Source organism: Eulemur rufifrons, chromosome 2 (genome assembly GCF_041146395.1).
Source record: "Eulemur rufifrons isolate Redbay chromosome 2, OSU_ERuf_1, whole genome shotgun sequence".
In the NCBI taxonomy this organism is placed as follows: Eukaryota; Metazoa; Chordata; class Mammalia; order Primates; family Lemuridae; genus Eulemur; species Eulemur rufifrons.
The window spans coordinates 85,386,856-85,412,810 of record NC_090984.1 but is presented as its reverse complement, the minus strand read 5'-3'; the positions used below and the strand labels follow the sequence as shown (position 1 = coordinate 85,412,810).

General features: G+C 39.9%; 2 protein-coding genes and 1 pseudogene across 2 annotated transcripts in view; 2 read left to right on the top strand and 1 right to left on the bottom strand.

Moving 5' to 3' along the window:
- The window catches only part of DLGAP5 (DLG associated protein 5), a 43,442-nt gene extending 37,261 nt beyond the window's left edge, over positions 1–6,181 (top strand). The window contains exons 16-19 of the mRNA XM_069464966.1: positions 1,472–1,532; positions 2,173–2,419; positions 3,262–3,311; positions 5,806–6,181. Coding sequence (XP_069321067.1) covers positions 1,472–1,532; positions 2,173–2,419; positions 3,262–3,311; positions 5,806–5,946 — 499 coding nt within the window. The 3' untranslated portion in view covers positions 5,947–6,181. The remainder of the gene's footprint in view (positions 1–1,471; positions 1,533–2,172; positions 2,420–3,261; positions 3,312–5,805) is intronic.
- A 3,289-nt stretch (positions 6,182–9,470) lies between these two features.
- LGALS3 (galectin 3) lies at positions 9,471–24,760 on the bottom strand. The gene is made up of 6 exons (XM_069464965.1): positions 24,712–24,760; positions 18,024–18,045; positions 16,980–17,372; positions 15,099–15,187; positions 11,713–11,878; positions 9,471–9,730 (listed from the first exon to the last, which is right to left on the bottom strand). Exons 2-6 carry the CDS (start codon positions 18,039–18,041, stop codon positions 9,575–9,577), a joined length of 822 nt encoding a protein of 273 aa, XP_069321066.1. The 5' UTR covers positions 18,042–18,045; positions 24,712–24,760; the 3' UTR covers positions 9,471–9,574.
- On the top strand, positions 11,304–11,399 carry LOC138381060 (U6 spliceosomal RNA; annotated as a pseudogene).
- Positions 24,761–25,955: the final 1,195 nt, after the last annotated feature.

Here is a 25,955-nt window from a genome sequence, read left to right as displayed (position 1 = left end):
ATCTGGTAGGAAAAAGATATATATTTTTTAATTAATTAATTATTTGTTTATTTTTGAGACAGAGTCTTACTCTGTCACCCTGGCTAGAGTACAGTGGCATCATCATAGCTCACAGCAACCTCAAATTCCTGGGCTCAAGCGATCCTCCCACCTCAGCCGCATGCAACATTGCCTGACTAATTTTTCTATTTTTGGAAGAGATGGGGTCTTGCTCTTGCTCAGACTGGTCTTGAACTCCTGAGCTCAAGTAATCCTCCTGCCTTGGCCTCCCAGAGTGCTAGGATTACAGGTGTGAGCCACTGCACCTCTCAGAAAGATACTTTAAAGTAAGTAGGAAATAACATTATATTCTGGTCCTAAGAGAAGGCTGTTGGGTTTATTGCTAATCTGGAGATGAGACAGTATTGAATATTTAGCCATTACGGCAAATGAGGCTATACAAATAAATAAATAAATAAATAAATAAATAAGGGAGGGAAGAAAGGAAGACCCTATGAAATAAAATAGTGAAGGTAAATGAAAGTTTTTGTTCTTAAACATTTAAATATTTTATGGAATGAGTTTTAAAATTTTTAATTTTAAGTATAAAGCAGAGTATATTTACTCTTTATGGGGACTAAAGCATTTTAGATGTTTTAGAAATTTGGGGTTATAAAATACCAATTTATTGTCCTTTCTTAAATGGTAGTTACTTTACTTTCTATATCCTATAGTTTGGTATCTTGTACTAAGAAGATCCATAATTGCATTTGAGTCATAATTGCATATTTGAGTTGAGTCATATTTAAAGTACTCTTTAAAAATGTTTACTGGTTTCCCAAAAATTGTCCTGAAAGAGTATCTTACAAATAAGCCACTTTATGCAATAAAGGCAAAACTGAAACTAGAAAAATAGAGTATATTTTAAAAAAAAAAAGCAACTTGGAAGAGGTTGAGATAGATATTTCTAATAAAATACAAGAACATCAGGGTTAGTGTACTTTATGATATAACTAACAAGTAAATGTAGTCAATTCCAGCTATACAATAATTGGGTTGTTGCTTCTATCTCCAGAAGTCGGCTTCATCTTGACCTTTCTCTAGGTATGTGCCTCTGGATTTGTCTGAGATTTAAAGTATTGCTTGTGGGGCCACATTAGCCTGACTGACCAGCATGATAACAGACTTGTGAGCTTTCTAGGGAAGAATGCATTTAGTTTGTAAAGGCCATCTGTGGTAGCTATAGTCCAAAACCAATCTATCTTTCTTAAGGCATCATATCTAGAGGCAAAGAAAAAAAGGATAAAAAAAAAAAAAAAAAGAAAGAAACAAAACCAATCTACCCGGATCAGGCCTGATCTTGCTCCACCCTCCACCTTTGACCCATTTCTACACTAATTCCTTCCATTCAAAGACAGGCTCAAAGCATAAGTCAAAAGATAATAATATGTTTAATGATCTGAGTATAATGCTTTTTTTTTTTCTTTTTCAGGAACAACATAGTAGAAGATGCTCAGTGTCCTGGATTACAAGATTTAATTGAAGTGAACCATGTAAGTCCTATTATAGTGTGGTAGATAGCCCAGTATATCATGTGTTTGTATCATTATATATAGTTACTCCATAAATAACCTCCAGAATTTCCACTGGAAATCTAAATCAATCATATAGAATGATAGTTCTTGTTTCAATGGCCTTTAGGTTGTTTGAAATCATAGTGCCATTTCATATTCTTCAACTCACATCAGGATGAATATGGGACTAGTGAAATAGAGCAGAGATAAGCAAACTTTGGCCCCTATTTTTGTAAATCAAGTTTTATTGTAACATAGCCATGTTCATTTGTATATGTATCATATTTGGCTATGCTTACAACACAAAAATAGAGTTGAGTAGTTATGACAGAGACCCTATAGCTCATAAACATAAATGTTTACTACTTAGTCCTTCACAGAAAATGTTTGCCAATCCCTGAGCTGAAGTATAGACACTTGCTGAGAAACTTGCCTTCAATCATACTATTTCTATATAATCTGAACTAATTGTTCAAGAAGCAAGGCAGTAGGATTTATAATGTTCTTTAGCTTGTGTTCAGAATGTCATTTTTCTGTTTTTCTTATATTAATAACACCTTTTTTACTTATTCCAAATAATTAAATTGCTAATTAAATGTAATGCTATTTTTACTGCCAGGATGAAAATAAGATAAACTTTGAGATGGCTTATTTATCCAGTGAAAGAATGAGTTTGCCTCTTCTTGCTGGTGGAGTAGCAGATGATATTAATACTAACAAAAAAGAAGAAATTTCAGATGTTGTGGAGGGAATGGAACTAAATTCTTCAATTACATCACATGATGTTTTGATGAGTAGCCCTGAAAAAAATATACCATCACAGAATAATGTCTCACAAGAAGAAGAAACTAAAATTTCTCAGTCAGGTGAGATATTTTAAATATATTTAAATGAGTCTTTATTAAAGAATGAACTTGGATTAAGTAAGGTATAGATTATCATAAATACATCTGAGTACCAGTTTCTAAAAATGGAGGTTGAAAAATTGGACACTCACGGTAAATATCTTATAAAAAATTTTGTGTTGTATACCCCATTCTTCACCCTAAACCTTGAGGGAGACCTAAATAAAAATCAACAGCAAATATTAATCCACATTGGGTATAAGGAGCATTTTACATTAGACCTAACTATGGGATCCATCATTGTTAATGAAGACAATGAATTAGAAACGTTTCCCTCATATTTTTTTTTTAGTTCTCCTTTTTTGCAACACATAATGCCAAATCTTTCTTCAAAATATCGTATTTTTCTTCCCTAATGCCTACTCCTACCTACTTTATTGTGATTGTTCTGTGATAGTAAATGGCTCTTATATTTTTGTTGTAATGTGTGTCAGTTTCATCTGCTATTTTCATCTGCTATTCTGTAGTGCTGGTCTAGCTGGGGCCTAAGGTAAAGCAAAACATTATAACCTTGGCCAGATATTTAATGTCCTCCAGCTGTTCTTCATCAACATCTTTTGGCTACCTTTAATGGTATAAGCATGAGATTAGTTTACGGAAGACTGTATACTGAAATTAAGGATAAGACTCTTACCAAGAAACATAACTACATTTTAAAAAATGTTATAGCATAAAATGATCTATATTTTTGTCTTAGCATTTGATATGTGGAGCTTTTCATATTTTTCAAGGCTTTGTCCATTTTTAATAACCTTTGAATATAAGAATATTCTTTAAAATTAAACATTTTTCTTGTTTTTCAGTACTATTTGATAACAAAAGTCTCACTACTGAATGCCACCTTCTTGATTCAGTAAGTTTTTCACTTAATTCACATTAATTTCACTTAATTTGACAAGTTCCTTTATATTCTAGATTTATTTTATAAAATGAATATTACTTTTCTATTTGTATAAAGTTTAAAATTTATATCTTGTTACTGTTTTGCTTACTCTGAAATCTATTCATCATTTTTCAAAAAATGGAGAAACAATTTCCATGTTTATATATTTTAAAATATAGTACGGTTTTAGTATTAAACCCTGAAGACCTGTTTCCCTATATTGTTTATGTATCCAATTTTTTATGACAAATTAGTTGGATGCCTGAACATCTAATATGTGGCTAGGATTATGCTATAGGTATTTCTAAGTGATGCCAGAAAAATAAAAGGCAAGATTTCTGCCCTTCTGAAGCATACAGTTGGAGAGAAAATGTCTATTCCAACTTTAGTCACCATTGGTTATTTTCATTGTAAATTCTTTTAGATTATTTATATTCTGCTATTGGGGGGTGATTATTTTTTTTAATTTCAAAGTATTATGTGGGTACAAATATTTTTGGTTATAAGGATCACTTTTATAATGCTTGAGTCAGGGTTATAAGTGTGCCCATCACCCAGATAGTGTTCATTGTACCTGTTCTGCTATTTTATTTGGAAGCTTCTCAAACTCTATTTTTGGTAACCTCTTGCCTCTAAATCTAGTTCAAACATTAACCTTTCTGTGAAGCCTTCTTGTGGAAGCTCTCATCTCTCCCATGTTAATCTCAATGGGAGAGATACATACATTTAATCTCTTATTAAGAGTATAACATGAATATATTATATTCCTAAAATATTTCAGGAAATCTAATTCCCTTATTAATTGTAAATTCCTCATTAATTAGAGCTGTCTGATTCATATCATTGATGCTGGCACTGTGGCATAAATGAAATACTTTATTTCCTACCTACTGAGCATTTATAGCATTGGTTTCAGCTCTACCCCAGACATTTTTATTTCAATGATCTGGAGAAGGGTTTTTCATTTTTTCCTTCATTGGGTGATTCTAATGTGTAGTCAGGGTCAACACCCCTGGTTTATAGCCTTACGTTGAATTTTTCCAGGAGTAACTACTAAAATGGGTCAGGAAATGGCTTTGGTTTGTTAATCTTTGATTTCAGAATATAAGAAATTCATTAAAGCAAGTATAGGATCAAACAGCAACAAGTTTTGTTAACTTCATTAAGCCTGGCAAATACTTGGCTTCCTTAAGCCATGAAGTCCTTAAGGACCCTTGTATATCTTGGGTCCATTCTCTTTCAAAGCTGCCTCCTTCATGGTCAGGCTTTGGGCTGCTCTGTGTCTCAGGAGCAGAATGAAGTGTGTTGCTGTGACCTACATACCATTCTTTCTTGGTCTTAGCCTTCTTTAATCGTAAACTAATATCTAGAATATCAGGGCTTTCAGCCTAAGGCCAATTTATGTAAACCTGATTCAATCCTGTTCTCAGATCTGTACTCTGAATGATGGGTTCTGAGAATATATGATATTATAGGTAAATCTAGAAATGAATCATAATATTTTGGTTTTGATATATTAGTAACATGAATAAAAGTGTGTCACAGTTAATCTTGTTGGTAAATCTTAATACCTTGTAGTTTTAGTCTTGTGATTTTTTTTCTACTTCCATAAATATTAGAGTTCAGATATTTTTGATATTTTTTATAGGTGCACCTGTATATTTTAGGCCAAAATTCTTTATTTATTTATTTATTTATTTTAATTAAAAAAAATTTTTTTTTTGAGACAGAGTCTTGCTTTGTTGCCCGGGGCTAGAGTGCCGTGGCATCAGCCTAGCGCACAGCAACCTCAAACTCCAGGGCTTAAGCAATCCTTCTGCCTCAGCCTCCCGAGTAGCTGGGACTACAGGCATGTGCCACCACGCCTGGCTAATTTTTTCTATATATTTTTTTTAGTTGTCCAGATAATTTCTTTCTATTTTTTAGTAGAGACGAGCTCTCGCTCTTGCTCAGGCTGGTCGCGAACTCCTGACCTCAAGCGATCCTCTCGCCTCGACCTCCCAGAGTGCTAGGATTACAGGAATGAGCCACTGCGCCTGGCCTAGGCCCAAATTATTGCTTGCCCGATAGCATCGTTTGAACCTGAAGTAAGGCTTGAGGCAGGGAAAAAGAAAAGGATCCCAGTGGGATCATGCTCTAGTAAAAGGCCTACTAAGTGCTATTATATGGTATGGGATTTGTGGAATCTGAATAAGTGGCCTTGATTTTATTTATTCTGTGTGTGCTGCTTAAATCCACTTACAGATTAATCATACTTTTAGCCATGTATTCTTAATATACCTTTTCAATTAAAATTGTTATTTGAAATTAGATCTGCTGGAAAGTAACACTATCATTGTTAATAATTTTATTTTATATAGGGAAAATGTTATTTATGTTATTAATTAATCCACTATTAACTAGCAATGTTGAAGATTTAATTGGTGAAACTCTTGATGGTGACTTCTATGAATTTGTTTTCTAGCCAGGCCTAAACTGCAGTAATCCATTCGCTCAACTGGAGGGGAGATATCAAGAACATTCCAGACACATTTCCTTTGGTAGTAACCTGATTACCTTTTCACCTCTAAGCCTTCCCTGTGGAGAACAACCAGAGGAATTTTGAATTTAAAAATAAATCCAAACATCTTTCTTCATATTATCAATGCTGTGATATATTCTTAGACTATTGAAAATTTGGAGAATATGTGTTTGTGTTCACTTCAATTCACTTATATAGTATCATATAATGTTTTTAATATTCAGTGTTCATCAAAGTGTCTTTTAGATTATGATATTCTTTCTCAGGGGAAGTGGGGATATTTTGTACATTAACCATGCAGAATAAAAAATGTACCGTGCCTTGCTCTCTTGTTTGAAATGTATAAGCCTAAAGCTAAGTACACTTACTTAGAGCTTATAAACGTTCTTTAGTGTAATTGAAATATAGTAAACTTTGACAGAATTATTTGCATCCTTTTCACTTTATTCTTAGTTTGAACTCCTAAATTTGTTGGTACTGAACAGTTTTGGGTACTGCATTTTAGAGGGTATACTGAGTGTCTTTAGATGAGCTTTCTGGATTCTGAAATCAGTTTATATGCTGCAGTGTCAAATGGTTAAATTATTAGAGGTGTCCATTAAATCCTTTCCTTTTTATTTTCCTCTTGATATGGCCAACAGTGATTAAAAGAAATGCCTTTTTCTCTTGAAAAGATCGTAACAGGCCAAGGCGAGGTAGCTCATGCCTGTAATCTTATCACTCTGGGAGGCTGTGGAGGGAGGATCGCTTGAGGGCAGGAGTTGGAGAGTAGCCTGAGCAAGAGTGAGACCCTGTCTCTACTAAAAGTAGAAAACATTAGCCAGCCAACTAAAAATAGAAACAAAAAATTAGCTGGGCATGGTGGCGAGCGCCTGTAGTCCCGGCTACTTGGGAGGCTGAGGCAGAAGGATCGTTTGAGCCCAGAAGTTTGAGGTTGCTGTGAGCTAGGCTGATGCCATGGCACTCTAGCCTGGGCAACAGAGCGAGATTCTGTCTCAAAATAATAATAATTTTAAAAAATAATGGTATCATAACACAGTATGTTCAAAATATTTTCTCTTTTATAAAAATCTTAACTATAGGATTGCAGAAGACAGAGCCATCAGTATAACAGAGCACCAAGAAGACTCAGAGTAGGTAAAGCTTTTAACCAGATCTGGGTTCAGTTATTTGTCTGAAAATGAATTTGAGGGTTGGAGGCCTTCACTAAACAAGCGGGAACTTTATGGATATCCCTTTAAGATTAGGAGCTTTCAAATAAGGAAAGAAAACACATCTTTTGTTGTCGGAGGAAGATATGCTAGGCTTGTGGAAAAGATGGTATTTATTATGAAATCCATGTGAGCTGTTAGAAGGCTATGTGAGGTACTGGCATAGAAGAATGTTCTCAGAATGCCTAGTTTTACCAAAAGATAAATGTAGCTTTAATAGCCAATTAATGAATAATTCAAATAAGCCATGTAGGAAAAAAAAGAAATATACATAAAAGGGTTTCTAAGGGCCTAGGGCCAGGAAACCTATAAGATTGGTATAAAGTAAACCAAGACTTAACAGTCTATACAAAGCAATATGCAATACAACAATAAAACAATTGTTTGCCCCTCAAAAATAAAGCAAATTAAAAATAAGACAATGTTAGTAAACATGATTTTTGTGGGTAGGTTTAATAAAATGTACCACTGAATCATTTACAAAACTTTCGGCTATTAAGGTATTCATGGGCCCTGGGCCCTTGGAAAACCCTGACTTATGTATATATTTTTTTTTCTGTATGGCTTGTTTGAATTATTCAAATAACTAATATACTCAAACTGGCTTAACAATAAGGAAATTTATTATTTCATGAGTTACCAGGGTGATTCCAGGCTCTTTACAATCAACAGCTCAATGATCCATCAAGGTCCAACATTCTATCCATAGTTCACTCTGTTATCGTTAGTGTTGGCTTCTCCTCTAAGGCTGGGTCCTTTTGGGGTCATAGGATGGCTGCTAGTGGCAATCAGAGCTCCGTCTTTCCCTTTGGACTGGCTAAGCCAATTAATACCATATACCCATCTGCAGGTCAATGAACCAGCAGGGGATTGGCTTAAATTAATCAGGATTCCCTACTGAATCTAGGATCATACCTGAATAAAACTATCAATGTCCCCTACAACTAGATAATGTTCATGAGCTGTTGGACCCTAGAATTATGAGGTATTAGGAAAATCTAAAGAGACAAATTGAAACAAAACTGCTTGGTAGAACAAGAGTCTTTCCAAAATAGAAAAAAAAGGGAATTTCCATTTATTGAGGACCTACATTTATGGAGGACAGCCCTTTACAAACAATATTTTGCTTAATGTTACAATAACCCTGCAAGAGATGTACACGTTTTATAGACAAAGGGGCCAAGGCTCAGAGGATTTAAGTAATTTTGTGTAAACCAAGTTCTCTCTTCTCCAAAGCTATGTTCTTGCATTTAATCATATGAGTAGGTAACAGTCAAGACCAGAATGTTACATAGTTTTTGAAATGTGATGTGCTGCCCAAATCCCTCTTTCGGGCCAAAAAAATTCTTCAGCTGCTGGAAGTACTGCTGGCAGACAGCCCTCAGCTGTCATCCCATGAGTATTGTGCTGCTTCAGCTGAAGGGAGCCACTTTACCCAAGGTCACCATTTCCCAGGTATCCTGTATTCAGTGATTGATTGAAGTGGGGATATAAAGGCCTGGCTCCCTCACAACTCTGAAGTGTCATCCCAGTTTCAGCACTCCCCCTAAGGTAGGCTAAGACATTGCCCAGTTGTGTTCTTCCTTGTCCCTACAGGTGTTGATTGCTAGGACACTGCCTCACAAGTCTCTTGCATCCTAATCTCTTTGCTTCCTGGGAAACCTAACCTCTGACAATTACCAGTGTAAAGGATTTGAGAAGATGGGTTTGGAGAAACAATAATAGATAAAATAACAGTATGGCCTTCTATAAAATGAAATGCTGTGACCATATCCTCATTTTAGAATACCTTTGGGCTTGCTGATATTAAGGAAAGGTATTTAGAATGATGGTGATGGGAACAATTAAATTTTGGAAGCTGACTATATGTCTAATTAAGATACTACTTCTTTTTCCTTTACATATCTGGAGGTTTCATAAAAACCAAAAGAACCTATAGGGAAATAGTCTCCTACTGGTATCAAATACTGATTTGAAAGCAGTATAGTTTACCGAGATAAAATAGCATTCTGGTATATTTCTTTTGAAATCCTAACAATAATTGTCAATGGTCATGGGTCATCTCTGGGTACATAAACTTTCTGCTTTTCTCATTTCCTGAATGTGTTATATTAATATTTCCTTAAGAAAATGAAAGAATAATCTCCCTGTGGCATCTCCTGGTTTCTATGAAACTCTGGAAGAGAGGATAATTTGGGGGTAGTATTTACTCTCTCCTTTAAAAAAAACTTAGCAAGTATAGAAAACTTTGGGAGGTCCTAATACAGTATTAATATTGCTACATATTTCTTTTTCCATTGTGCATTATCTAGAATAAACTGCTCTAATTAAATAACAAAGACAGGTAACTCTTAGCTTAAGAATATTTATTAAATGGATGACTTACAAGGATATTGATGAATAAATGTAAAATTTTTCTCTCATAGTGAACATGAAGCTTTTACATGTATATGGTTTAGATTCAATTTTATTTTTAAAAAAAAGTTGCTGCCAATTTCAGATTATATCATAGCATGTGAAGCACTGGTGAGGTTTATGTCACCAGAGATGCTCAGTTTTTTGATCTCATGGAGATGTTTCATCCGATGATTGTACTGCAACAAGTGAGCATCATTGACTGCAACCTTGAAGTGGGCAGGTTCAACCAGTACTTGTATCTGAAATGGCACATACACAAGCCGTTACGTGAGGTAGTGCATATGTTAACTCAATTTAGCTATTCCACTACACATACGTATTTTAAACATGTTGTATGCGATAGATACAATGTTTATTTGTCAATTTAAATAAAAGAAATGCCTATTAATTTCAAACCAGTCTGGCCTGAGCTCAGGATGTCCAACATTCCATCTTTATCAGCATTTGTGGAACTGAGTAATATCCAGAGAAAGTAACTTTACAACAAAAATAAACTCTAGATTATTCAAATATTTAAATAAACAAAAAAAGATGAAGCAACAAAATTATGAGAATACATATAAATGAAGCCATAAAGGAAAAGGTTAATAATTTGCCTACATAATAATTTGTATGGCGGAAAAACCCTTAAAGTAAAAATTAAAATAAATACTAAATTTAGACTCTTTGATTCTGTAAAACTAAATTGAAAAAAAAATATATATAATAAAAAAATAAAAAAAAAAAATAAAAATAAATAAATAAATAAATACTAAAGCAGGATTCCCTTAGAGTGGCAAATGTTACAAAGACTGATAATAATCAGGTTTGAGGCCAGGCATGGTGGTCCATACCTGTAATCCCAGCATTTTGGGATGCCAAGGCAGGAGGATTGCTAGAGCCCGAGAGTTGGAGACCAGCCTGGGCAACATAGCAAGAACTTATCTCTTAAAAAAAATTTTAGCGTGGCATGGTGGCTTGCGCCTGTCATTCCAACTATTCAGGAGGCTGAGGTGGGAGGATTACTTGAGCCCAGGAGTTTGATGCTGCAGTGAGCTATGATCATGCCACTGCATTCCAGCCTGGATGACAGAGTGAGACCCTGTCTCAAAGAAATAAAATTTTCTAAAAAATCAGGACTCTTCCAATGGTTGGTGGATGACTACTGGAAGCAGCAATTTGGCAATATTTTATCTAAATTTTAACCATGTATATTCTTTGAGGCGAAGCTTCCTAGAAGATTTGCTTTTAGGAAGCAAAGATTTATAAGGATGGTTATTATAATATTTTAGTAAAATAAATAAATCCAAGTCATTTGTTTGGAGTATTTCTATATCCAAATTTTTATCAGTAGGGTACTTGTTAAATTATCACATATCTAAATAGTATTAATTGTAATAGTATTGCATATCTAAAAATGAAATACTATTAAGTAACAATATTCTGATATGGAAAGATGTCCACCAAATGTAGAATATGGTCCTTATTTGTCCCTGCCCTTGAGGAGCTTACAGTCAGTTGTTTCATTGACTACTCTATATTCAATCCTAACTGAATGCTGTGGACCTATTATTATTTGTTGAAGCAGTGCTTAAAAATAAAAGTGTGTTGTATGTCAGAAAATATTAGGAAGATACTCATCAAATTGTAACTTTTGTGAAGATAGGGAAAGGGGTAAAGGATGAGAGGCTTTTACGTTAATTAAAAAATCTGTAAGTCTTTTCATAAAACAATTTTATAATTTAAAAACATTTAGTTTTGGTCGCCATGCCAACTATGTTGTTTTAAGGAACAAAGTCTCAGTACAATTATATCATAAAGACTTTCTGCCTAGTGCTCACTTTGGCAGCACATGTACTAAAATTGGAACAATAGAGAGAAGATTAGCGTGGCCCCTGTGCAAGGATGATATGCAAATTCCATATTTTTATAAAAAGATCATACCATTTAAAAAGACTTTTTGCCTATTTTATTAAAGATATTTTTTTCATTTCTAGGAAAGCTTAAACTCAGAGGGGCAGCAACAGTGATGATGGTGAGGTGCCTGAAAGGAATTGGGGAGTGTGCCACTCCTGGCCCTGTTCTCAGCCTGCTGTGCCTGGTTTCCTGGGGTGGGGAGGAGATACACTGGTTAGGTGCCCCAGCACAGGTGATAAAAATTCATTCCAAGTGCATCGTGGTTTTAGAGTGATTGCCCACAAGAAATACACATTGTCCATATATAATAGTAGCAATAACTTACTTTGAATGGTTTACCACTTTCAAATGGGAAAACCATCTGTCTTTCTTCCTTTCCCCAGGTATTATCCAGCTTTGTATTGCAAACAATGACTCTCCTGTTGTTCTCATTGAAGCGTGGGTTGAAGTGGAAGGCAACATCATTTCCTCTCTTGAAATCTAAGGCAATTCTGTTTTAAGCCAAAGACCAGAGTTATTAAAATAATTAAAGTTGTATTCTTACATCAAGTGAAGAACATACAGTTTTCTAAAAAGCAAATAATTTCATAATGCAGTATATAGAAAAAATTTCTAAACAGAAAGTAAACAAGAATGGGTTCAAACTGGAAAGTATACTAGGCCCAATATTCTGTGTCCTACCATAGAACCTGAAGGTGAGCAAGACAATATGTGTTGAATTTTTTTTTAGCCTCATTGTCTTTGATCACATCATTCCACTCAGCTGGGCAATGCCCTGATTACACCCTCTACTTATGAAAACCCTTCAAGGATTTTTTTACAGTAGTTTTTTTTTATTGAGCCCACTTTAAGGACATTTTATGTTTTATATGGTTCTCTCTCCTGCCCTGCCAGGTTGCTTTTAATACCTGTTAAAGGCAAGCCAACTATATAACTAAGAGCTATTAAATACCTGGCTTCCTCATGCTTGACTAGAAACCTAGTTCCTCTAAAACAGCAAGAATGAGATAATGCAGTTTATGTTCAGCATCCTGTTGCTAAGTTGTAAAGGCATGACAATAAATGTGGTAAACATTCCATGAGGCGGGCTGATTGTTTGAGCTCAGGAGTTCGAGACCAGCCTGAGCAAGAGCGAGACCCCGTCTCTACTAAAAATAGAAAGACATTATATGGACAGCTAAAAATATATATAGAAAAAATTAGCCAGGCATGGTGGCACATGCCTGTAGTCCCAGCTACTTGGGAGGCTGAGGCAGGAGGATTGCTCGAATCCAGGAGTTTGAGGTTGCTGTGAGCTAGGCTGACGCGACGGCACTCTAGCCCAGGCAACAGAGTGAGACTCCGTCTCAAAAAAAAAAAAAAAAGAAAGAAAATACTAGTTTAACTTTTTAACGCTGTTTCTTCTCAATGTTAATACAAACACAAGTCCTCTTTGACTAACCCCATCCCTGGCTTTCTCAAAGTGTGCTCCATAGAGCACTAACACCAGAATCAGCTGGTGTTCTTGTTTTAAAGCAAGGTCTGCACTCTAGACTGACTAACAATGATTGTGTATTTTGATTCATCCAGCAATAGTCACATTCAACTACAAGTATATCTTCTAGTGATTAAATGCACAGGGAAAAATGGCAGTAGAATTTTTATTTGACCACATATCTTTTGGCTATATTTCCTCTTTATCAAAAAAGTAGATATTATCTCTGTCACCTTAAGCACTTTTTTTGGTTTTTTTATTTTGAGTCAGAGTCTCACTTTGTTGCCTGGGCTAGAGTGCCATGGCCTTAGCCTAGCTCACAGCAACCTCAAACTCCTGGGCTCAAGCAATCCTCCTGCCTCCGCCTCCTGAATAGCTGGGACTATAGGCATGCTATACCCGGCTATTTTTTTTTTTTTTTCTATTTTTAGTCATCTGGCTAATTTTTTCTATTTTAGTAGAGACAGGATCTCGCTCTTGCTCAGGCTGGTCTCAAACTCCTGACCTCAAGTGATCCTCCTGCCTCAGCGTCCCACAGTGCTAGAATTACAGGCATGAGCCACCACACCCAGCCCTTTAAGCACTTTTTTTTTTCATGCAATTCCTCATAGAATTTGTAGGACTAAGCAACAATTTTTTCAGCTTACTACCCTTTTTTTTTTTTTTTTTTTTTTTTCTGTTGAGACAGAGTCTCACTTTGTTGCCCAGGCTAGAGTGAGTGCCGTGGCGTCAGCTTAGCTCACAGCAACCTCAAACTCCTGGGCTTAAGCGATCCTACTGCCTCAGCCTCCCGAGTAGCTGGGACTACAGGCATGCGCCACTATGCCCGGCTAATTTTTTTTTCTATATAGATTTTTAGGTGTCCATATAATGTCTTTCTATTTTTAGTAGAGACGGGGTCTCGCTCAGGCTGGTCTCGAACTCCTGACCTTGAGCAATCCACCCGCCTCGGCCTCCCAGAGTGCTAGGATTACAGGCGTGAGCCACCGCGCCCGGCCCAGCTTACTACCCTTAACCATATCAACCAGCATTAGTTTTGATTTGTCACAGTCTCAGTCTACATCTCTAGCATCATTGGAATTAAACTTTCCAGTGCAATAAGGCCAGCATACTGGTGCAGTTCTGTGTATTAAGGGTTGTGGGAGAAGGAGAGCAGATGTTAACGAATATTGACAAATCACGAGTGCTATATGCACAGGATAAGGTGTGCTAAGTTCTACATTTTGTTGGGAGGAAGCATGCATATGGACACAGGCAGAAGATATATATATTTTATAATTTCCTGTGAGATGAGCTTTATTATGCAGGGAAGTACTGTGCTTAGAGAAGTTGGCTAGGCTATGTAGAAGGAAGGGTTGGCTTAGGGTGGTAAGCACCATGCAGAACCAGACGAGGCTGGCTGGAGGTGGAGTGGATGGACTATCTGAATGTAAAATTATCAGATCAGAAGCTGAGTCCATCTCCTGGTGACAGGATGTGGCTCCTGTTAATTCACCAGGAGCAAGGTGACAGACACAGAGGCTGTTTATGGATTCTTGAATAACCCTGTACATGGCTTGAATGTGTACGTTCTACGTACTCTCTCTAAGACCCAGAGACATAGACCATGAATGGCTGCAGGAGCTTTAGTGGTTCCACTAACCTCAGGGACAGGTATACCTGATGGCTTCAGGACATTCAGCCTCTTTGTAGTATATGTAAGTACTGCATGCATATCCAGTGGTGACAACCAGGGCAGGGTGTCCCAGGATAGCCATAAATCAGCAGGAATTTTCATAAATAAATCCTCACCCCATCCTAGCCCACCTCAGCCAAACCAGTTTCAATGGCAAAAGCTGATTTATTTCGATGAAGTTTTTAACTTGTAGAATTTCTTCAAACTCTTTAAGCAAATAATATCTACTCAGAAATCTGGGGTTCTCAGGCCTGCCACTTATCATCTGTAGAACCTGAGCCTCAGTTTTGTGGATAAAAAGAAGATAGCAATTTTGCTTGCCCTGCCTTCAACCATGAAATTTGACTGATATAATACATACCAAAATACAGAATAGACTGTGTTACTATTTACTGTGAGTGACCCCAGCACTTAGATTATGTGGGAACACATGACGATTTTGAGGATATAGCCAAGATTCTAAATATGTAGTTTAAAAAATCCTATTAATTCAAAATAGGCCATTCTTTATTCAAAAACCCATCAACAAATATGTTAGCCTTGTTAATTTTGCTCTCTTTACCTGTTTGCATTGGGCTTCACTGTGCCCAGAATGGTTATCAGCATGCGAGGCATGACTCCTCCAGGCAAATGCAGGTCATAAGGCACAGTCTGGGAATAAACAAGTATGTACGTATCAATAAGGAGTCATGCTTTCTTGAAGAAAGAAAAAAAATGATGTTGCTAAAGTTCAATCCCTATGAATACATGTCAAAAACACATAACGCTCGTTTAAGCCATCAGTCCAGACTCTCAGGCCATCTTGCTCAGGGCCTGGAGAGATTAGGCTACATACATGCACAAATAATAATCGAAAATAATGCTGTCAGTTAATTGGTCCCCAAAGCAGAAAATATGCTTTTGTAACACTGTAACTCTCATTCTAGGGCTGTCCCAATCTGTAACTCATTTATGTAGACTTTTTTTGAAAGGCTTAAGCTAGACCTTGCAGTCAACATTAACATTTTTGTGCCACTGCTAAGATTCTTGTCACACAACATACTTCACTTTGGTTACTCTGCTCCCTGAGGGTAGGCATTTTGTCACATTCTGAGGCTTCTGGATTTTCATATGCTCTGGATGCTGCACTCACACAGCACCAGCAGAGTGCTTTGTATGTGGCAGACAGTCAATATTTATAGAATGAACACTTTTTAGTTAATACTGTACAGTTCATTCCACAAATATTTATTAGCCATCTATGTTCAAGGTGCAGTGAATATCCCCAAAGGTCTACATGTGGTCTCTTCTCTTTACTTTTACAATGTTTCCCCCTGGGTTCAAGTGTCACCCAAGTCTTTGATATCTAGCCCTAACCTGCAGTAGTCCTGTACTTCCTCCTATCTGGCTTTGCTACTAGTGCCTCAAATCCAACACATGTGAACTGGAATTGTCTCCCCTGATCCTCCCCAATCAGTTCCCGTTCCTAAGTTCCCAGTTTGGGCTAAATTTTGCTGGTGCTCCAGTTGGCCCACCTAGAAAAGCCAGAGTCATTTCTGACTCCCTAAGACGTAATCACTAGCTCCCGGGGTTCTTTCTCTGCAATCTCTTTCACATCTGCCTGTTCGTTTCCACAGCCTTCATGTCCCCCTCTGTCTGCAACTGACTATCTCTGGTCTAGGCCCAGCTCAATGCCACCCACTTCCCCCAAGGCTTTCTCTGAGGTCTCCTCTCAACTGACCTAAAAGGAGATGACACTGCTTTGTGCCATCTTCTGTGTATTCCTGAAATGGTCTAATGCCATACTGTTTTTTAGCTCTTTCCTCGTATTTATATGTTGTCTCCCAACTAGTCTATAAATCTGAAAGGGAAGGATCTGGGACTGAGATGTGTCTGGATCCCCCACAGAGTTAGGTTTTACATTTAGAATTCACTTACCAAAATGTGTTTTAATTTGCATGGAAATTCAGTCCTTAGGTCACAAATTATCTTTAGAAGGTTTTTGAAAACCAGATTATTTTGGTTCCTCCACATGTTCACTCAATGACTCTGAGCAAGTCATATAACTTCTCTATTGCCCCATTTCCTCGTGTGAAAAATGAGAATAATAACAGTATCTTCTAGAGCGGTAGCGGGGTTAAATGAGATAATCCAGGTAGATGCATACTGTTGGCACGTGTTATGTACTCAGCAAAGTGTTAGAATAACCAAAACTTTCCCCCGTTACTGCAATCTTAACTTCATTTATATTAAGGCAGCTTTATCAATGCATTCAAAAGATATATTACCTTCTCTTTATACTAACAGCATACAGAATAAACTCAATATGAACACTTATTTTTTTTCTATTGGACCAACATATACCCATGGCTGGTCCTTGAAGTGGCTCTAAGGGGCTACTTTAAAGCTATGGGTCTCCCTGAAGCCCTCTGCGCACCAAGTACATAAAATGATTCCATCTTACCAGTGGTCCGGCAGGGGCACCATAGGGGCCGGCAGCAGGGTAGGCTCCAGGAGCACTGGGCTGTCCAGGAGGTGGGTAGGGCCCAGGTCCGCCTGGTTGCCCCGGGTAGCCTCCAGGTGCAGGTGGTCCGGGATAAGCTCCAGGTGGTGGAGGACCAGGGTAGGCACCAGGAGGCCCCTGCCCAGGATGAGGCCCCTGCCCAGGATGAGGCCCCTGCCCAGGATAAGCCCCTGGAGGTGCCTGCCCAGGATAGGCCCCTGGGGGAGTCTGCCCAGGGTAGGCCCCAGGATAGGAGGCACTTGGGTAGCCCCCTGCCCCAGGAGGCGGGTTCCCCCATGAGCCAGGCCATCCTTGAGGGTTTGGGTTTCCAGACCCAGATAAAGCATCATTAAGCTGGAAAGAAAGACATAAGCAATTACAGGATAGAAAACATTCACAAAAACAGAATTTTCAGGAAAACAGAAATATATGTTCTAAGAAGCAGAGGAGTATGATAAAGATATGAAATTCATACCAGTAAGCTTTGTTCCACCTACTAATAGCTTTGAGTTTCAAAGACTAACATTAGAGTTTGGGATTACATATGCTTTTTCACTTTATTCTTGCCTCCCATCATCTCAGACTGGGGGGATGCATTTTTGTAATTTGCTCAAGTCAGGAGCTAGCTCTCCTCTACCTACAGCACATACTTTCTAATCAACATGGGAAAAACAATCACAAACATCGAGATGCTCAGATTGCATGTCCCTTCCTGCTGCTCAGAGGATTTCTTAGCTCCTGCCAGCAGAGTCTACTCTCTACTGTTCTGGGCCTTTTGATGAAAGGGTTACTGTTGGTAAGTCCTAGGCCTCTCTCTGCCTGGCTTCCTTCTCAAATCTGCTGCTGGAAACACAAGGCTCCAGCTAACAGGCCCTCATTGGACAAGTGAGGCCAAAGGAACCTATGCAGTGGGAAAGGGAAAGTTGTGGTAAAAACAAGACCCTCCAACCCTTCAACCTATGTGTGATGTCTATGAGGGTAAGAAAACAGACATGAAACACTTACCGAAAAACTGTCTGCCATTTTCCTGAGGGGGAAAAAAAAAGAGAGAGAGGTTATCATTTGGGCCTGAAAGATTTCACTTAAACTGAGCATCACCACTATTTCACTGGGCAGTTCTAGTCAATCTACAGGCATTATGCCTAAGTCAATAGTGTGGAACCATAAAAACATCTCACCAAGGGGTGGGGATGCTTTCCAGCGAGGTTACTGAACTCTATTTAACTTATAATTTCCACTTTGATCACACCAGCCTGTGTTCTGAATCCCGAGAGTAAGAGGCCATACAATGCATGACGGAGAAGTGGGAGGAGGAAGATGTTCTGCCCCCTTCCTAGGTAACAAATACGATCACGGTTTACCTTTGGCTCTCCTTCACCTGCCTTCCTGCACTCGTTCCGCCACCCTTACAAAGGGTTCGGTGTGTTAGTACTGCCCACCTCCCCTCTGTTCCCACTAACAGCCCCACTCTGGGTTTTTGAAGGAAAGCAGTGTTGACTGACCCCTACTGAGATAGGAAAGGCAATGACCTCCAGACACAGCTCTTGCTCCATTATTTATTCCTTCATTTACACATAATCATGCCTTCTCTGGGCCAGGCACTTTGTGGGCTCCGGTTTGGGTGTACAGATAAATAGATCTGTACGGTCAAAGGGCCCACAGTCCAGCAGGGCAGATGACAGGCATTCATGGAAATAACAAGTCATCAATGCTGTGAGACAGACTGTGTGCCACGGAATTTAAACCCGGAGAGCTTACTTCTAAGAGGGGAAGGGAAGGTGGTGTTGGAGCTAAGCTTTCAAGGACAGGTGAGATTTGGAAGTGCTTTTTTTTTTTTTTGATACTCATTATTCCAAATAAAATCTTTGGAAACTAAGGTTAAAAAAAAAAGGGCAGGCAACATGGAAGACGATATTTTGGGGTTTGCCTTGCCCAGTGCCACAGGGGTGGTCTTGAGACATCAATCCTGCTTTCTCTCGCTGCTTCCGCAGTGCCAAGTCTCCAGAAGCACAAGAGGCTCTACAGCTGCTGCAGGGGCTCCTATGGTGAGGGGAGATGGGCAGCTTCTGGCTTCTGCAGCCAGGGTGACTTCTTCCTACGCTCGGGATCACCTGTGCTATGGCCAAAATTACCTGGACCTTGAAACAATCAGAATCTCTTTCTTCTTCATTTGCCCACTTGTGACATTTACTCAATCATTTTAAACAATGGCATTGCCCACAATGGTCCAATAAATATCAACTACTTGATAGGTTCTAAAAGCATTCCTAAATCTGAAAATCCAAAATGCTTCAAAGAGCATTTCTCCTCTTTTTTTTTTTTTTTTTTTTTTTTTGAGACAGAGCCTTGCTGTGTTGCCGGGGCTACAGTGCCATGGCATCAGCCTAGCTCATAGCAACCTCAAACTCCTGGGCTCAAGCAATCCTCCCGCCTCAGCCTCCCGAGTAGCTGGGACTACAGGCATGTGCCATCATGCCCAGCTAATTTTTTCCATATACATTTTTAGTTGTCCATATACTTTCTGTCTATTTTTAGTAGAGATGGGGTCTTGCTCTTGCTCAGGCTGGTCTCGAACTCATGAGCTCAAATGATCCACCTACCTCGACCTCCCAGAATGCTAGGATTACAGGCGTGAGCCACTTTTGACCTTTTAAAGCAAAAGTGGGGAGACCCCAGTAGGAAACTATACTGCTAATGCAGGCAAAACTCAAGAGAAAAGTTGTTATAGAAAAGGAAAAGAAAAGAAATTTCTTAAGAAAATAAAGCCTTTCTCATTTTGGACGCCAGGTAGGAAACAATCTTGAACTTCAGGGTGGGCAGAGAGTTTAGTTCCGTGGATTACACATTCCTCTTCCACCCCTGGGCACATACCAAAGACCCAGCAATAACATTGTAAACATTTTGACTTCTTTGTAAATAAATGTGCCCATTGCATAGGAGCTTATTCTCAACCTCAGCACCATTGACACTTCAGGTTGGATACTATATTGTGGGCCGCTGTCCTGTGCATTGTAGGATGTTTAGCAGCATTTCTGGCTTCAATACCTAAGATGCCAGTAGCACATGACCCTCCAACTTGTGACAACCAGAAATTTCTTCAGACATTGCCGAATATCCCCTGGGAGCAAAATTGTGCCTGGTTTAGGACTACCAGTGAAGCTAGTTAGCACGTGTATCCCTACATAACTGTACAGACACAGGTCAATAAAAACAAAAAGTAGTTTCAATTGTTTAGCTAAATTTGTGCTGTTTGCCTTATAAAGTGTTTTAATGTAACTCCAATCAAATTAAGATGTGTTTAAAGGCTGATTATAACCAAAAACTCACAAAGGGCATTTCTACAATTTAACATTTATTCTTTTCAAAGCCTCTGCTCAAGCATGTTTATTTTCCAATCCAACCAAGTAAAATTTGAGAAACAAAGCAGATTTCACTGTATTTCCAGTGTTTCACACAATGCTTTGTAGGACAATTTGGATTGTGTCTGGACTCACTAGACAGCCCACTAGAACACCACCACCTGGTATTTGTGTGGTGTTTTTCAGTTTACAAAGCATTCTCACATGCCTTATCTATTCTAATCCTGATGACAATCTTATGAGAGTAACAGGAGAAAATTAATACAGTAGTTCCCCATTATCCGCAGTTTCACTTTCGACAGTTTCAGTTACCCAAGGTCAATTGGGTTCTGAAAATATTAGATGGAAAATTCCAGAAATAAAGAATTCATAATTTTTGAATTATGTGCCATCCTAAGAAGCATAATAAGGTCTTAGACTGTCTACTGCAATCTGCCTGGGAGGTGAATCATCATCCCCTTTGTCCAGCAAATACATGCTGTAGATGTTCCCCCACCCATTAGTCACTTAGTAGCAGGCTTGATTATCAGATGGAAAAAATAGTATATATAGAGTTCGGTGCCATCTGCAGTTTCAGGCATCCACTGGGGGTCTCAGTACACATCCCCTGAGGATAAGAGGGGGTGCGGCTACTGTATTCCCACCGTAAAGTAGAGGAAACTGAGGCTCAGAAAGCTAATGTGGTGGCCCACAGTCATCCTGTCATTAGCAGATCAAGGATTAGGGCCCAAGCCTCCTGACTCCTAATTCAGGCTCATTTTACCCTAATATAAAACCTCACATTTTGAAATTTTAAAGTATAGTCCTTTGAAAGTGTTAATTACTTCATTGAAAAAATTAATTCTCTGGCTTTTTCATCCAGAACTACATAACATGCTGAAATCGTAAACAAATTAAAAAACAAGATCATGTTTTTGTCAGAAAACTAACTGGGTGACTCATTCAGTGCACAGTGATGTTGAATACAAGGATGCCATTTTACACAGTCACTTCGCTAATTATAACCACATTTTAACCAACAATGTGTACTTTTCCAAAAATTGGGTCTGCACTGTTTTGATTATGTCAACTCCCAACCATCAGATCTCTTTTTTGAAAAGGGTTATAGATGATGCTCTTTTGAAAGCAGCCTCAAAACTTTAGGGAAAACAAGACATCTATTCAGATAAATATCTTCCTTACTTGCCTGAAATTTCGTTTCTTTTTTTTTTTTTTCCTCTTCTGATGAGTCGTTTACAGAGACTCACACAAAATCAAATGTAAAAAATCTGACTCTACAGATACTAGATATGTGAATTCCATCCTGGTATTCCCAGGATCAGAGGATTTTGAAGAGCCGGAATAAAATAGAAAAATGAAAACATTTCATCAAAGGTAAACTAGAGAAATAATACCTGAGTCTCCACATTTGAAAACACCTACAGGAAGTAGGTCAGTATAGCTTTAGAATAAGGAATTTAAACATGAGTTAAAATGTAGACCATTTTAATTGACTATTGGTAGATTTTCCCTTTAATATAGAGTAGCTATCCACTGCACTATACTATTCTACACCCACCAAGCAATCAATCCAGTTGTCTTGGTTCCCAGGAATACTTCTGAAATTCCTGCTCATACAGAGCCCCCAACCTTCACACAAGCTGTAATGGAAATAGACTATGAACGTATTTCCTGAACTCCTGGGCACTACTACCCTACACTAGTCTCCAAAGAACACAGGACAGGCAGTCAACTTCCTGCCCTTACTGAAACATAGAGCAGGGCTTGAAGAAAGTCCTCTTTCCAAAGAGAAATTCAGTGATGCTGAGTTGGGATAAAGAAGAACGATCCTTTTCTAGGATTTCTTTCTCATCATAGTTCCTTGGCATCAAGAAAGATAAAGTTCCTTTGTGCCTCTCAGTTACTGATTTTTTTCCCCTATGGAAAAGCTGAACAGCAGTCAAGAGAGAACACATGATACTTAGTCAACAGCAAACTGAAATATACAGCAAGCATTGCCTTAGCTGGCTCTTCAGTTACCCACTCAGAATTTAATGAGAAGAACCAGTTCAGGCACTAGACACAAAGAGCTACCCAGCTGTCCTCAATAGGAGCCCGTGTCCCAAACGATCACAGGAAAGAAAGATTATGTTTTAGTTTGGTTACCATGAATCTCAGATACATACGTTTATAAGCCAATTGCTATTTAAGGTCATCCTGAGATTCTCAAGTTATATGAATAGAGGTCTCTGTTGCAATGAAGATTTAGAGTCTGGCTAATAAGGGTTCTAGGCTAATAGGTACCTAAATTATAGATGAGATCAATATTGGCCTCTTGACCTCACTAGCAATAAGCAAAAAAAACTTTCTAAAGCACCCATGCATATTTGGAGCACAGTGAACTATACTTGATTAAAGACCCCTCAACGGAGCGAGACTCGCCCGTTCTACCTGAACACAACTAGCTTTGGGGGTCAGTCCATAGAGCAGTACTCCTTCTCTCCTCGTCTTTTTTTTTTTTTCTTTCCGAGACAAAGTCTCGCTCTGTCACCTGGGCTAGAGAGCTGTGGCTCATCATTGCTCATTGCAACCTCAAACTCCTGGCCTCCAGTGATCCTCCTGCTTCAGCCTCCTGGCACATGCCATAGTGCCTTGCTAATTTTTCTATTTTTAGTAGAGACGGGTCTTGCTCAGGCTGGTCTCGAACTCTGAGCTCAAGTGATTCTCCCACGGCAGCCTCCCAGAGTGCTAGGATTGATTACAGGTGTGAGCCACCACACCTGGCCTCTCTTCTGCTTCCTATGTAACTTAGAGAGGCCTAACACTTCTAAGCTCTAAACATTGAAGGACTAACATCAGACTTCACCCCGGAATATGGAATAAGTGCTGATTTTAAATATAACCGACAAATGTTATGCATTTAGGAAGCAGCTCCAGTCCCCCCGAGATCAAGGATGAGGCATGACCATTCTTGGAATGACAGACCCTACTCTACGGATTTAAAGTCAATGTCTAAAAAGGAGACTGTTGTTGTAGAGAAGTGAATTTTTATTATTAAAGTTTAACTTTTATGAAAACACACAATTTCCTCCCACGAAAGGTTTATAAACCTGAGGCAAACAAATCAGAATTTTTGAAGTTGATGAAATGCTCTGTGCCCAAGTGGTTACTTTTATCACCATCATTTTCTTCAGAATTGATTGAGCCTGTCTGCCATTTCTTTCCCAGACTCCTAGAAACACTGTATCACTGAGGTCCAGGCATCCTCATTGTCCAGCAACCCAACTTCCAGGAGTCACTTTACAAATATTCCACAGTATCTAAAATAAGAATCGCCAACTTTAAGGATTAGGCTGAAGCCGGAGTCACAGCCTCAACCCATGTGTCTCTAGCCCCCTGGCATTCAGCTCGTACTCCTCAGAGTGCAATCGTTTTAGTACTTTCATCTGAGCAACGGATAATTCAGAAAAAACCCTCAAATATGTTTTAAAAGCCCCAACCACGCACCCAGGGCTCTGCACACTGGGACCAACATTCTGCCATACCTGACACTTCCTCAGCACAGATCTGAGATCATTATTGCTCAAATTAGCCAGTCTGGGCAGAGATGAGCGCTTGATTTGCAAAAGCTTAGAGTTTGCAGTCTCTGCTAAGCCGGGCACATGCCCACTCAGGCCATGGGGCAGCACCATTTTCTGTGGGGTCAGCATTCAGAGAGCAGCTGTAGCCCCTACGGCTGCTGGACCTGATGAAAAAACTGATTCGCGCCCCACAGCAAGATCTCCAAACGAAGCCTCAACAGATGCCCCGCAGTGGCTGAGCCAGCCAAGCCATGGGTCCCAGAGACGCCCTACAGAGACTTCAGGAAGTACCCCTCCATTTCCCTCACCACGCCCAGCCCCCGTCCCATGTACTGGGGAAGGGTGACCTGGTTCCTAATACCAAGCTAGATTGGTGCTCGGTTTGGTAAGCGAGCCCACCCACCATCCACCCCCTCGCAATGGGACCTAGCCCACTGGGAGGTGGCTCGTCGTGGGTGCGCGCTTACTCCACGTCCACGAAGTGCAGCTGGCAAGGGTGAGCCGGTGGCTGAGCCTCCGAGGCGCCGCAGAGGGTGCGCTGTGCCTGGCCTGGCTCCCGCAGGCAGACCCGACGCCCCGGGGATGTGTGTGTCAATCTTGTAAGGCGCTGCTAACTTTCCCTATCCCAGACCCCTGGAGAATCACAGCCTGTGGACCCAGAGCTGCCCACCGCCCCGCACGCGCCCTCCGCCCGCCCTGTCCCGGTCCCGGGTCAGCCAAGCCTCCTCCCGGGCGCGGCCTGTCCCGGTCCCCGGGTCCCCGTCTCCCACTCACCACACTCGGCGCGCGCTGGGTCCGGGACGGCTGCTGGCGGGGTGTGCGGGCGCCGGCGGGGTGCGGCTCTGCGCCTCAAATACGCCCGGCCCCGCCCGGCCCGCCTCCCCCGGGGCGGAGCCGCGCCCCTGCCCACCCCGGCCGCCCCCAGGGACCAGGCCGCGCAAGCCCCGCGCTGCCCCGGCAGGGGCGCCCGGGCCGCTCCTGACAGCGGGACCAGGCGGGTGGCGCTGAAGGGCGCGCCCCCCTGCAGCCCCCAGCCGGCCCAGACGTGAGCTGTGGCCGTCTGCCCGCCGCCTTCTCCCCTGCGTCACCTGAGAACTAAGAGGAAGAGCCCGAGAGCCTGCAAGGCTGCTGTTAATGTGTGCCGCTTTGGGGCCGGGGGGACGGGGGAGGCTGTGTTGCTTCCTTGCTTGTTTTAACAGCGTTTGCTTATTTTCTGCCTGAATCGTAGCAGTCTCATCCCTTCTCCATTTACTTTACCCAAAGCCTTTCCCAGAAGTGCACAGTGACTCGTGTCACTGTGGGGTCCCTGTCAAGTTTTCTGAGATGCTGGATGAGATGCCCGCATGTTCTTGTCCTTGTATCCATCCCTTTCTGACTGTGTGGTGGGTACACATCTCTCAGACTGAAAGCCCTAAATTGTTTTGCTGTTTGCCCCCCAAGGCACCCTCAGCATCGACCCAGCATTTGGTGCCTGTTAAGTTCTCAATAAATATATGTTAAATGAATGAGTGAAAGAAATAATGAATCACTTCCTAGGAAGTCTGTTTTCTCAAAGGCTGGGAAAAGTCCTTCTAAGCAGGAAATAGTTAAATCTAAGCACCTTTGGTAAAAGCAGGAATAAGACAAAGCTATAACTGTATGAAAGGTTGTTACAACAAATAGCTGTGCCTGCAGGAGGGGTGCTATTCATTTGGTAGCATTTAGCTGGGTAATGACTGAGTGACATGGCTAAGGATGTCCAAGATGGAGTTTTTGAAAGTTCAGGTAATAATACTTAATAACAGCTAATGTTCAAGCACTTATAATGTGCCTGTACTATGCTTAATTTCTTATATATATATAAGGAGTAGGTATTTTTATTCCCATTTTAGAGATGAGAAAACATAGGCACAGAGAATTAGATATAACCAAGATCATAACATAGATCAAAGGTGAAAGTATGTCAGTGTCCGAGAAATATGCCTTTGGAAATGGGATACTCTCTATTCAACTGACAGAGGAAAAAACAAACCAAATCA